General features: G+C 47.3%; 1 protein-coding gene across 1 annotated transcript in view; it reads left to right on the top strand.

Annotated features, from left to right (window-relative positions):
- TG (thyroglobulin) overlaps positions 1–14,592 on the top strand; it is a 297,874-nt gene that overhangs the window by 52,211 nt on the left and 231,071 nt on the right. The window contains 4 exon segments of the mRNA XM_063925145.1: positions 2,164–2,370; positions 4,362–4,511; positions 5,493–5,566; positions 5,568–5,664. Of these exon segments, the coding sequence (XP_063781215.1) occupies positions 2,164–2,370; positions 4,362–4,511; positions 5,493–5,566; positions 5,568–5,664 (528 nt within the window).

The raw sequence follows: 14,592 nt of genomic DNA, 5'->3' as shown, positions 1-14,592 counted from the left end.
ACGAAACTGACTGAACTGATCGCAGTGGCAGAGTAAGTCTCGAGCTACTCAGAAACTGCTAAGAACTGTCTATTCGCAAATCTGCTAATCTTTCCTTCGCAAATCTACTATGCTAAGATTCACTCCCAGAGGGCGGAGGCTTAGCTTGTGCAAAGCTGCTAAAAGCAGCTTGCGAGCGAACAACTCAGAATGAGGGCCATTGTCTTTTTTGCACTTCTGAGCTTTCATTTTTCTGTTGCTCTGTAAGTGAAAAACTCTCCTTGCTTACCGGTCATACTGTATACCACTATAATCATACTCTAATATTAAACACTTTGCCTGCCTAGAGCTGTACAGAAGGGGTAGTAAGTGGTGTGCCAGGCAAAGGAGGTAATAGCAATTATTTCAGAAATATGGGGGTGGCCACGCCATTCCCTTACTTTGCCAGGGGGCGCTCTGACCCTAGATACACCCCTGCTTGGGCATATATTTCAGAGATGCCAATTGTCAGTGGCCTTGAGGGCTGGATTTAAAAGGATAACAGTAATACAGGTAGAAGCAGACGTGTTTGCCATATATTACTTTTGACTTTCTAAATCAAGCCCTCAAAGCAAATGTGAATTGTCGGCTTTGAAAATGTGATCTTTAGTAAATATTAGAGATGTGTGCAGATTTTCATGATTTGTTTTTGATTCACAGTCATCATCGCGTTTTGGATCTAGATTTCTTTAAAAATGGATAAAAACAGCTATAGGCTTGTTAGGGTTCCTAGTTCCTACAGCATTAGGTTAGCACATCTGGGGTCAATGTGGTGGCATGGCTTGGCATAGGGGGTGGGGTTGGTGAGTGCGATGGCAAAGGAGGTGGAGGTGTGGGTGTGGCTGCATATTTGCATAATCAGGGCCACACCCCATCTGTACAATGCACTGATTATTTTCCGAGATACTGGGCTGTCCCACGGCATGTATTCTCCCACTACTTACCCTCTCCTCTTCTATGCAACGGTGTGTGCTCCCCCCAACTCCCTCACCCCACAGCCCCAACGTGGGACACTGCGGCTCATGGATTGGGCAGTCCAAGAAAAACAGGACTGTATCATCGAAAGCTGAACAGTTGGGAGGTGTGAGATTGTAAAACTCATTCGGGCAGAGTCATCTTTTGATTCCTGTCATGTCCCTTAAAATGCACCCTCCATATTACTGCATTGTCCACTGTTCAATATGGGGGCGGTCTACCCATGTATCCACCCAAGCCTTTTGCCGGCTTAGATAGATACCTGACACGATCATAGCTGGATTAAGACTTAGGGCATCAGGGGGATGTACAATGAGGTGGACCCCTATGACCTAACATTAAGATCAACTCAGTATCTGTCATACAATACAGAGAGATTCACAGTTACTCCAGTGCACTTCAGTTAGCATCCCGGTGACCACCATATAATAGCGAGAACATCCTAGTGGTCAATCATTATACATTACACCCAGCCTGCCCCTCTCTCACCCTTAATTCAGCTCTAGGCACAATGGGGGTCATTCCGACCCGATCGCTCGCTGCAGTTTCTCGCAGCACAGCGATCGGGTCGGTAGTGCGCCGGCTCATGGCAGCCATCGTTGCCTAGCGACCGCCTCTGGGACAGGTCGCTGGGCGAGAGGGGGCTGGATGGCGGCGTTAAGCCGCCGTTTAGGGGCTGCGGTTCGGCCAATGCAGACATGGCCGTAACGTTGGGGGGGGGGGGGGCGGTCCGCGGCGTCTGCGTGACGTCACACGCAGCCGCTGCGGGCCGGGGGAGTGACGAGTAGCTCCCGGCCAGCACGCCTGCGCTGTTCGGGAGCTATTCTGGAAGTGCAAAGGCATCGCCGCTGAGCGATGCCTTTGCACTTGGGCGGGGGTGCGGGCGTCCCCCTGCATGTCAGTGTGAATGATCGTAGCTGTGCTAAATTTAGCACAGCTACGATCAACTCGGAATGACCCCCTATGTACTCAGTTACAACTACAACACTTTCAGTTTAGTTGTCTATTAGTTCTTTTTTTATTATTGTTATTATTATTATTATTTATTTATACATTTGTTACCATGTTGTATATTTCTGTAGATCCAGCGAATACTTTTGTACTATGTTACCTGTTCTGACCTCCAGCAATCACACCATAATGTTCTGTATGACGTTTATCCTCCCCCAGAATCTGCGGTAGTTGCTGAGAATCTGGTTGGACGTCTCTTATCTGCCGTTAGAACTGGCGGCTACTCCCTGAATTTAGATTCCAAGCTGTTTACTGCAGATAAGGCAGATTTCCTCCCTCAAGACGCATCTACACAAGTCCAATTCAGCTGTGGAAAAGGATTCCAGAAACTGAGGAATTCAGACGCCAGGAATGTGGGTGGCTGTGGTATGTATAACCCTGATACCTTTGGATGGGCTTCTTCATTCCTTTTATTGGAAATTTCTATTGCAACATTGATATCTGCCTAACACGACTCAGCCTTGATCACACACTTGCTCATCATAATGAAAGTATTTTTATTTGCACTATGTATCAAACCCTTTAATGAGCAAGTAAAGCCATTTGGGGGATTAGCACTATGAAAGGCTGTGTATTACTAAACTAAAGCAGAAATAGCTCATGTGTTAATACTTCTGTAAGTACAGAATGCGGTCTGACCGGACCACCTAACCAGACATTGCTCAGGTGGGCCGTGCTCCTCTACCTTGCATCAATCTAGGTGAATTCAGAAACAATAGCTTGTAGAGTATCACTCGCTCACTATCTCCTTGGCAACAGGAATGTTCAGCGCCATCTATAGGTGGCATTGCCTATAAAAGCTTAAGGGCTTAATATCGCAAAATTCCCAAGAGAGGGATCTGAAAGATCCCTCTCCTTCACCTCACGGTTTGCATATAGGCAGACTGACGGCCGCGCTATCACATTAGGACTTGCGTGATATATATTTGGGAGTGCTTGCTGCACTTTCTATAAGGCAGACTATGGGGGACATTTACTAAGCAGTGATAAGAGCGGAGAAGTGAGCCAATGGAGAAGTTGCTCCATCAACCAATCAGCACTGATGTAACATCTATAATTTGCATACTATAAAACTATACAGAGCTGCTGATTGATTGATGGGGCAACTTCTCCACTGGCTCAATTCTCCGCTCTTATCACTTCTTAGTACATGTCCGTGCTAAGTGTGCTCTCTTCATGGGCTGGCCACACTTGTTCTAGTATCACGCATTGTTAAACCCCCTCTAGAAATCCTGCATTTGCCCCTGTCGCTCTACCTCCAGTAGGCATGGGATGCAGTTAATTTCCCAAAGGATGGGATCCCGGCGGTCAATATACCAACGCCGTAATCCCGAGGGATGCCATATACCCAGTTACTAAATCCCGACAGAGGTCGGGATCTCGGCATCAAAATACCGACAGCCGGAATCCCTATCATTCTTCCAGCTGGATGCGCTCGTGTCCTGCCGCTGGGGGTGGGAGGTTAAGTTTAGGTATTAGAAGGGAGGGTGGGGTTGGGTGCAGGGACGGGAAGGGTATGGTTAGGTACCGTGGAGGGAGGGTTAAAGTTAGGGACCGGGCAGGGAGGGTTAGGTGTAGGCACATAGAAGGGGAGGTTAGAGTTAGGCACCAAGCGGAAAGGGTTAGGTTTAGGCAGTGGGGAAGGGAGGGTTAGGCACCAAGCGGGAGGGGTTAGGTTTAGGCAGTGGGGAAGGGAGGGTTAGGCACCAAGCGGGAGGGGTTAGGTTTAGGCAGTGGGGAAGGTAGGGTTAGGCACCAAGTGGAAAGGGTTAGGTTTAGGCAGTGGGTATGGGAGAGTTAGGCACCAAGCAGGAGGGGTTAGGTTTAGGCAGTGGGGAAGGTAGGGTTAGGCACCAAGCGGGAGGGGTTAGGTTTAGGCAGTGGGGAAGGTAGGGGTTAGGCACCAAGCGGGAGGGGTTAGGTTTAGGCAGTGGGGAAGGTAGGGTTAGGCACCAAGCGGAAAGGGTTAGGTTTAGGCAGTGGGTATGGGAGAGTTAGGCACCAAGCGGGAGGGGTTAGGTTTAGGCAGTGGGGAAGGGAGGGTTAGGCACCAATCGGAAAGGGTTAGATTTAGGCAGTGGGGAAGGGAGGGTTAGGCACCACCCGGGAGGGTCAGGATCAGGCACCACCGGGGAGGGTTAGGTTTAAGCACCACCCGGGAGGGTTAGGATCAGGCACCACCGGGGAGGGTTAGGTTTAAGCACCCACAAGGGAGGGTTAGGGTACTTTCAGGGGGCTGTTGGGATTCTGATGGCCAGGATGCCGTCTATCGCGATATCATACTGAATCCATCCCAATATAGTCTATATATCTATATTATTTGCCTAGTAAGTTCACTGGTGTCTGTTTCCTTACAGGGCTTTGTCCAGCCGGGAGTTACTCTGAGAATGGGGGCTGCACGCCTTGTTCGCTGGGATCATATCAGGAGAAGGCTGGGAGCAGTAGCTGCCAGAAATGCCAAGTGGGCACTACCACAGTCTACGCGGGAGCTTACAATCAGAGCCACTGTGAGTGTGACTGCTCTCTCACCCAGAGGATTGTGTATAGGGACAATCGCCTTGTCTGCAGCACATTTCATACACACATTAAAGGGTACAGGAGCGTTTTCCTCACTCACCACAGGCTATCCCCTCTGTAAAAGCAGAACTGTCAGAGGTTATTCTGCTTCAACGTTCTTTGTCAGATGTGCAAATAAAAGAGAACATCAGATTTTTGTTCTTCTTTTTAATTCCTTACAGTGTATTTAAAGATGACAATTTTTTTTTCTCTGTCCCAGCTGTGGTTAGTTACTGCACGCTGCTGAGTGCTGGCTGATTGCCATGAAAGTTGGTACCAAATTCTTATTCGTGTACTGTAAAGGTCAGGACATGTGGGCACCGGTCTGTGTGCCTACTACAGTACATACTGTTTTTGGAAACTGACGCTGGAACGTCTGCATCTCCTTTTGCCGGACTACGGAGCCAGAGCCGGAAGATGCATTTTTGTGTTTTTGTAAATGACATAAAGTAATGACTGGACAGACGTTGAGGCAACACATTTAAATATGTAAAACTATAAAAACTGCATAATTCTGTGAGGAAAATAGAAATCCAGTTTTAATACTAATGCGTGGCCAGCTGGTGGCTGGTCGTCATTGTGCGGTCATAGCGATGGGCCTATTTTTAAGTGGAGGCCTGGTGCTGTAGCTTCATCCACTCCATTGTTAATCTTGCCTTTGTCGTACCATGGGCCGGATGCGATGCATTGCGAGACGGCCGAAGCTCCGAGATTCCGGCCCAACATGTACGTTGTTTAAAGCGGCATCATTTACAAGGCAAAGCCAACCTGGTTTTGCCTTGTAAAGGATTGCCGCTTTAAGAAAACGTACAAATTCGGGCAGAATCTCGGAGCTCTGGCTGTCTCGCAATGCGTGATGTCCGCTCCCATGGCTGTATACAGGTATTATATGCTGCTACTTACAGTAAATGGCGTCTGTGTTCTCCTACCAGGTGTCACAAGCTGCCAGGTAAATGAACGTGGGCTACGCTGTGATGACAAGGGGCAATACCTCCCGGCCCAGAGGGGACCAGGCAACTAACAAGTATTTCTGTGCTGCCAGCTCTGGGGAAAGGTTGCAGTGGACAGAGAGTGACCTGGAGCTCACAGATGATCAGTGCTTAGGTGAGTATCTTTCATTAAGTCTGTCCGTCTAAAGTGCATTTATAGAATGTCTATAATAAATGCCAGACTGAGTTATGTATTCTGAAGGGGGTATTCAATTGTTTGAAAAGTCAAGCTGGGGGGGGGGGGGGGGGATTCAAATGTTTGAAAAGTCGGTTGGGTGTCTTTTTTTCCCTGTCTATTAGATAGGAAAGAACAGACTCCCAAATGACTTTTCAAACATTTGAATCTTCCCCCGGGTGTCGTTTTTTTCCTCTCTAATAGACATGGGAAAAAAGACACCCAACCGACTTTTCAAACAATTGAATTCCCCCGAGTGTCTAGTTTATTACCTGTCCTTCTGATACATAATGAGGGTACACATATACAATACTGGCAGATCACAGCAATACATATCAATATAAATAAACACTTTCAGACATATTATGGGCAAGAGAAAAGGCTTAGCTGACTGCGGCCATTCGAGCGGTAACAAGAATAACACTCGTCGTTATATCTGCTCCAAAGTATCCTATGGAAATGAACTTACAACCCAGGCAACTCCTTCTGTCATCCACTGTAGAGTGATTGGAAGCCAGGGTCACAGCTGCCAGATTTGTGACTACACTCTCTGCTGTCTATACTTAGGCCCAAATGTATCCATCATTGGAGAGTGGTAATTAGCACGGTGATAAAGTACCAACCAATCAGCTCCTAACTGTCATGTCACAGGCTGTGTTTGAATAATGATAGTTAGGAGCTGATCGGCTGGCACTTTTCGCCGTGCAATTTATCACTCTCCAAGGCTTGATAAATAAGGGTCTATGTATTATGCAGGAGCTTTGCGTCTCTCTTGGGTGTACAACAATAAAGTTTGGATTTCAGTTGGCGTACTCAGGGGTCTCCCCTCATCATGAGCCTGCTGTAGGTATACTCGCATCATCATCACTGGTTATATGTGCGCGCAAGAACACGCCCTCAGACACCGTAGCACACACCCAGGTGTAGCGCTGGTCGCTGCCTCCTCTCTCTCACGCTTTCTTTCTGTTATAAAACAAAGCCAAACAAAACAAGGGCGCTCCCATGTCTGAGAAATAGTTTGCAAAGTCCATGCCACTGTTTTGGGGAAAAGGGTGTAATTACGGGCCCAAAGGCCTGTGTGAGGCATATACTGTAACAAAGACACTACTATACTGTAGAGTTCTGTGTGTCGTCTTAGGAAACTTGCAATGAGTGCTTTGGGCATTTATAAGGCGTATATTGATTTATTGTGATTAACCTTTGCATAACCGTTTAAGCTAGCTTGTCACTAAAATAACGACCCGGACAAAATAAGACACAGACAACCACTGCGTAAGTGTAAAAGGTCATTACGTATTTATTAAGTGGGATGACCCTTCTGGTAAGGGATGGCAAGGAAAACGCTTGATGACCAGCTCTAGCCAATTAAAGTTATAGTAATAATGGCGGTGACTTAAACGCCCCAACTTAAATGGTGGCGATTATAAACGCCTCATCCAGCCAAGGGCATAACCTGCGTTGAGAAGACAACACAACCCCTCACTATGGCATAGCGTGACCATTTCCTATAGAAAATGCCCATCGTCCCCCCTTACGGGCAGAACTCACTAGCCGTCCTTGGAAAGGGTAGGGGCCCCTCAACGGCCACTTATGCCCCATGTGGCCGCTGGTCAAAAGCGCCTTCCTGCCTAAAGTAGGAATGGAAATTGAAAGCCAAATAACGAGCCAAATCAGAGAGCAGCAAAAAAGGGAGGGCGGGTGGCTTTCCAGGCACTCAAAAAAGGAAGTGCTGATGTTGAAACTGCCTATAAATACCCCTCTAACGTTACCTCCCCTAACTGCCCTGATAGGCTAAAATAACACCACAACCAAACCCTCCAGGAGAACTAATCTACCTAGCAACAGTCCTTATCCCATCACAAAACCAAAGACATACCGTATAATTTCGTGCCTATGCAGCCCTCATTTAATCGGATGGGCCACATCTGTCATGTGTGTGTTTCCTGTTGATCAGCGAACATACACGTAGTTGAGAATTAGATTTTCCTTCTTAAAGACTTTGATTCAAACCAGTTTCTTGTATGAACTGTGCCAGCTCCTCAGTGTACAAGAAGTTCTCCTGAGAAGGGTTTTGCAATCAATCTGCATCTGATGAGAATATAATGTGCAGTGACTGTGGGTAACACTGCGGTTACTGAGTGTACAGAGTACTGAGATTCTGGGGAATCCAAACTGTAAATAAACAGATTTCAAGATACAAGGGGGAGACATCAAAATGTGGAGAGAACGTACTAACCAGTCAGCTACCAACTGTCATGTTACAGGCTGTGTTTGAAAAATGTCAGTTAGGAGCTGATTGGTTGGTACTTCATCTCACTTCAAGTGAGCACTCTCCAAGCGTTGATATATCTCCCCCAAAATTCCAGAAGATATTAGTTGGTAATTAAATATTAAAGTCCAGTCTGTGGAATGCATAAGTGATAAAAGGCTAATTGACTTAATGCTAATTAAATGGGTATACTCCATTAAGTCATAACAAAAATCTAGAAAAATGTTCAGTTGGTGCAGTTAATTATTAATTATATGTACTTCCAGATGTGTTTATTCTGGCAATACTCACCACTTTGCCTGTCATATCCTCCTAGTTCTCATACTCCAGCACAGTTTTTGAGAAACGCACGTCTGCTGATGCCTGAAATTCTATAATGCTCCAGGGCACACAGAACGGAATTTAAAGGAAAATCTCCCTGTGCAATTATTTTCCTTGTATTTTTATTCTGTGTAATACAGTATGTGCAAAAATGAAGCCAAAATGCGAGATTTACCAAAGTGCGGCTTTGGCAAACAGCACAGTTTTTGGCTATGATGTGCTTTTTGTAAACCATGTGATGTACTAAAGACCAAACTGCATATCAAGGTGTCCTTCCTTATTGCTGGGATACAATCTGTCCCATTTGATAATAGGTGGCTGGCCGTACTGCATGGTTCATTTAAAAAATACAGTGTGGTCTTGTTAGGCAACATGACTATAGCCACTGGAAGTTTTTAACCTATCAGTTAAAGTATATGGTCACTAGGCAGCCTCAGGGCCGTCTTTTCCTTTGGGCTCAATGGGCAGTTGCCCAAGGGCCCCAGCAATCTAAAGGCCCTAGTCTGATTAGCTAAGGGTCCCTTCTTTCCAGGGGAACCAGATTTTTGAAAATCGGCCCTGGGGAACCGAAGACGGTCCCCATCCGTGCCAGTTCATTGCTCTTCCAGGATCGATATATATCTGGTTCTGTCTGACTGATGGTGCCCATACACTTGTGCGATGCCCCGATATGAAATCGCACCTGAACTGCCAAAGTGATTACCATGCGTTCATGCGATAGATCGCATTGTAATCACGTGATGGGCAGGTCACCGCCGAGTGGGAGCAGCCTCTGCGCATCACGCATTGCATTGCAATATATCGCATGTGTTTTTAAAAACACATGCAATCGCACTGTGATGCGATAAATATTAAGTGCAGCACATAATATCTTGAGACGCAAGATTCGACCGGCATGCCCGCACATCGCGTCGCATAGTACATAAAATGTGCATAAAATCCTGCGGTTTATCTCACAGATGCATCAAAATCGAACGGTTGTACCGGATATCGCACACGTGTGTGGGTCCCATTAGAGTTTTCGAGTGTATACTACAAAAGCTGGGACTCTTCCCTTTTGGTGGACACTGGCAGATTGTCTCTACTATGTCCAGAACCAGAGATATCAGCCTTCAAGCAGCTGGTCCCTACTCCAGTTACACACGCCTAATATGCAGTTTTATATATTCGTTGGTAGATTGCTCTGGCACCTGAACTCTGATTCCCCCAGTCCCCAGTATTCTCTAGTTTTGATCCCATTGAAAGCTAAGAAATACACCCCCAGAAACCGGAGACATCCATGATCAAGCAAGCTGCCCTCCCACTGGACAGCAATGAATATTAAGCCCACTCGACTATTCCCCCCCCCCCCCCCCCCCTTTATCCATGCAGTAAAGGAGTAATAAGCAGAAATTACTGCTCCAGGTTCTACATGCTGAGTTGAAAATAGAACACCCTTTACACCCCCGGCACATCACCACCGCCGCCTCTAGCATCCCCCACCGTTGGAGAATGGGTAGGGAGTGGGACCCCAGTGTATTGCTTTGCCCATATGGGCAGCCTCATATAGTGACTACTGGCCCCACATTGTACACCTGGCCATGGAATGCCAAGACAAAAATGTTTGAAAGTGGAATGACAGCCAAATAAAACCCCAAGTTCTAGCAGTGAATCACCCATGACTGTTATTGCAAAAACCATGTGACAAACACACCCTCCACACACGGCAGGGCCGGACTGGCCATCTGGTACTTCTGGAACATGCCAGAAGGGCCGATGGGCAGGTGGGCCAATCCGGTCTCTGAGAGCCGTGAAGGCCCCGCGCAGCGCAGCCTCCGTCTCTCTGGTTCATCCGCCCCCAACTGGTCTCCATGGGGACGTGCCGCGAGTCCACGCCCCCGAACTTGCGGTGCGCCCCCGCCCCCAGCAAGTGTCGCCATGGTAATGGGGGCGTGCCAAGAGTCCATGCCCGCATCACTCGCTGTACTCCCTTGTACATCGAGGCGGCACACCCCCATGACGTGCGCGCATGCCCCCGTTTTTGAGCCTCAGTACGTCGCTGATGCGCGCTGAATGAAAGTATACTAGCTTGACTAAATAACCAGGCAACCAATCAGGAGCGCTCCTTTGAGCGATTGACTGTTTGGCCAGGACGCTACACCAGCAAACTGCAAAGTAAAACCAGCATGGGCACGTCCAGCATTTCAATGTGAAGCGGCAAAAACACAGGGGTTTGCAAATACAAACTTTGGGTGTGGACCATCAGCCACCAACGACAATGAGTTGGGTTTGGATCTGAGAACTCTGTCCAAAGTGTGTTGTTTTACAAACTCATGCAGATGCCATGATAGACACTTTTTCATACCCTGAGCTGTAAGTGGCTGGGGCATCTTATGAGGAGAGGGTGCATGCGTGCAGTGTCCAAACAGGGCGACCCTACACATTAGTGGTTATGATGAACTTTGGCCAGATTGTATTGTGCCATTTTCCTGAAGATTTCTTCTGAGGTGACCTGTAGCTGCCGGGTCTGCCTGTGACATGTAGGATGGGCCACCCATTGGGAGATACTTGGATGGTATGGAGACTTGAGTTGGGCAGGAGAGAAAATCCATGCTTTGTAGAAGACTCGCCCTAGAAATCACTCTGTGAATTGAGGCGTTGGGACAACCCCATCACTGAAACATCAGAGCACCAGAGGACGCACCCGCGGTTTACGGTTCATATATTACAATCGCAACTCTCCCTCTGACAACACACACCTTTAGTAAGGACCCTGCTTAAATTTTGCTTCATGAAAAGATTCCACCTGTCTAATTTTACCTCATGTGCCTTAAATGTCCCTTGTGCCTGTCAGAGGCCTCTGATACAACCGAATGTGCGGAGTGTTTTATAACGCTGATTCCTGTGTTTCTGTATCAAAAAATAATTAGAACATTTTCTAGATTCAAATCTCACTTATAAAATATAACGTGTTCTGGAAATGTGGCTGCGTGTTTCCCCCTGTGAGGTGTTTTGCTGTATCAGCCGTCTTAACCCCAGCCGGTACGGTCATCTCTGTATTCCTGTTATAGCTAGGCTCACAGGTGTGCTATTTTAAGAAACAGAACATTCAAATCTTATCTCAAAAAGGTTTCCACGCTATAAACCTCACTGTCTTTAGTAGAGGCAGGAATAAATTGATTTGTTATAATAATATTAGTTTTCAGGGATCCACAGCAATTTTTAGGGTAAAAAATAATAATTATAATAATGGTAAAGGTGGAGCAGATTTTAGTGTACATTCTGCGGCGCACTTAGGGGGTGATTCAGACCGTTGGGCTGCAATCTTTGCTGTCCTGCGTTGAGATAGTCGCTGCCTCCAGGGGGAGTGTATATGTGTATATTCACCGCGCAAGTGTGCGATCCTATGTGTACACCGAGCTGCTAAAATTCACTGTGCGCAGCCCAGGACTCCTCCAGTGCGATAGAAACAGGCTGATCGGGGCCGGAGCTGACGTCACACACCCACCCTGAAAACGCTTGGACGCGCCTGCGTTTTCCCTGACACTCCCAATAAATGGTCAGTTACCACCCACAAATGGCTTCCTCCTGTCAGTCACCTTGTGAACGCCCGTGCGATCAGATTTTTCGCACCATCCCGTCGCTGACCTGCGATGCCCTTTGTTGCTGTCCGACGCGCATGCGCATTGCAGTGCATGCGCGGTTAGTACCTGATTGCCCGCTGTGCGAAAACGCACAGCAGCGCTCAGGTCTGAATCACCGCCTCAGATCACACTTGGCTGTATTTGTGTTGCCATTCTACAAACACTGCAGGACATGACGTATGTTAGAAAGCTTCTAAAATGTGCCTTTCATAATCCCTTAAGTAACTTGGGGGGAGGTTTATCAAAGTTTGGAGAGAAATAAAGTAGAGAGAGATAAAGTACCAACCACTCGGCTCCTAAACTTCTGTGTTACAGTCTATGGCCCTCATTCCGAGTTGTTCGCTCGGTAATTTTCTTCGTATCGCAGCGATTTTCCGCTAATTGCGCATGCGCAATGTTTGCACTGTGACTGCGCCAAGTAAATTTGCTATGCAATTTGGTATTTTACTCATCACTTTGCATTACGAGGTTTTTTTCTTCGTTCTGGTGATTGTTGTGTGATTGACAGGAAGTGGGTGTTTATGGGAGTGTGCGGAAAAACGCTGCCGTTTCTGGGAAAAACGCGGGAGTGGCTGGAGAAACGGGGGAGTGTCTGGGCGAACGCTGGGCGTGTTTGTGACGTCAAACCAGGAACGAAACTGACTGAAATGATCGCAGTGGCTGAGTAAGTCTCGAGCTACTCAGAAACTGCTAAGAAATTTCTATTCGCAATTCTGCTAATCTTTCGTTCGCAATTCTGCTAAGCGAAGATACACTCCCAGAGGGCGGCGGCTTAGCGTGTGCAATGCTGCTAACAGCAGCTAGCGAGCGAACAACTCAGAATGAGGGCCTATGTACTAAGCCTTTGAGAGAGATAAAGTGAATGTTACAGGCTGATTGGTTGGTTCTTTATTTCTGGCCATTTTATCTCTCTCCAACGCTTAGTACATACATACCTCCCAACTGTCCCGATTTTTGCGGGACAGTCCCGTTTTTTTGGTACTGCGCCGCTGTCCTACCCGCGGGCCGCAGTGTCCTGTGGTGGGGGAAGGGGGGGGGGGGCAGTTGGCAGGCTTCTGCACTCGCTCAGAGCAGCGGTGAATAGACGCTGTGCAGGCCCTCCAGGCGAAGCCACACCCCTTTTCAGCCGGGCGCACGCAGATGTCCCTCCTCGTATGTACATAAAGTTGGGAGGTATGGTACATAGACCCCACAAAAGACAGGAGCTGAGTGGCTGGTTCTTTATCTCTCTTCACTTTATCTCTCTACTATGGGGATTATTCTGAGTTGATCGCTCGCTAGCAACTTTTTGCAGCGCTGCGATCAGATAGTCGCCGCCAATGGGGGAGTGTATTTTCGCTTTCCAAGTTCGCAAACGCTTTTGCAGCCGACAGCACAAAAAAGTTTTTTGTAGTCTCTGCGTAGCTCTGGACTTACTCAGCCGCTGCGATCACTTCAGTCTCTTTGGTCCCGGAATTGACGTCAGACACCCGCCCTGCAAACGCTTGGACACGCCTGCGTTTTTCCAAACTCTCCCAGAAAACGGTCAGTTGACACCCACAAACGCCCTCTTTCTGTCAATCCCCTTGCGATCGGCTGTGCGAATGAATTCTTTGTTAAATTCCTTGCCCAGCACCAATCCTCTTTGTACCCGTACGACGCGCCTGCACAATGCGGTGCATACGCATGCAATGTTTTGCCGAGATTTAACCTGATCGCAGCGCTGCAAAAAGTTGCTAGCGAGCGATCAATTCGGAATGACCCCCTATAGTGGCTCATATACAACTGGAAACATTTTACATGATACGGACAGGCGTAAAATAAAATTAGTTCCGGATTAAACCCTGTGGAGGCCCCTAGGCAGTCGAAATCTGGGGGCCCCACTCGCAAATGATCTCCTAATAAGTTTTTAATTTTACCAACCAATAGTGTACGATCTGGAAACTGTAATGTGAATCTGATGTCTGTGGTTTATGTGCTTTAATTTGTTATTGGGTAGTGGGTACATGACATTAACACAGTATTTTCCCTATACAGTCTTTTTTAATGTAAAGTTTTCGTTTCTTTGAGATGATGAACTTTTTCTATCATTTGGAAACAATTTAAGAAAGCGTGATTGTAATTTTCTTTTAAGATCAAATCAATATTATTTTGATCCGTTGCCATGGGGCCCCTAAAATGCGTGGGACCCAAAGGCCGGTGCCTACTCTGCCTATTTGGAAATGCGTAAAACATGCATCCAGCAAAGATGAAGTGTCATATCTAGGGCCGGACGTATCTGTAAGATGCATTCAGTTCGGCAGCAATTTACTTATGTGACATGACGGTATTAGCAGTAAATGCTAAAGTCGTATTACCCAATGGCCCTCATTCCGAGTTGTTCGCTCGCTAGCAGATTTTAGCAGCATTGCACACGCTAGGCCGCCGCCCTCTGGGAGTGTATCTTATTTTAGCAGAATAGCGAACGAAAGATTAGCAGAATTGCGAATAAATAATTCCCTGGAGTTTCTGAGTAGCTCCAGATCTACTCACAGATTGCGATCAGCTCAGTCCGTTTAGTTCCTGGTTTGACGTCACAAACACGCCCTGCGTTCGGCCAGCCACTTCCCCGTTTCTCCAGCCACTCCTGCGCTTTTACCTGGAACGCCTGCGTTTTTTAGCACACTCCCTGAAAAC

This window comes from Pseudophryne corroboree, chromosome 5 (assembly GCF_028390025.1).
Source record: "Pseudophryne corroboree isolate aPseCor3 chromosome 5, aPseCor3.hap2, whole genome shotgun sequence".
Classification (NCBI taxonomy): Eukaryota; Metazoa; Chordata; class Amphibia; order Anura; family Myobatrachidae; genus Pseudophryne; species Pseudophryne corroboree.
Note: the sequence above shows the minus strand (reverse complement) of the source record. Positions and strands in the feature narration are given on the sequence as shown.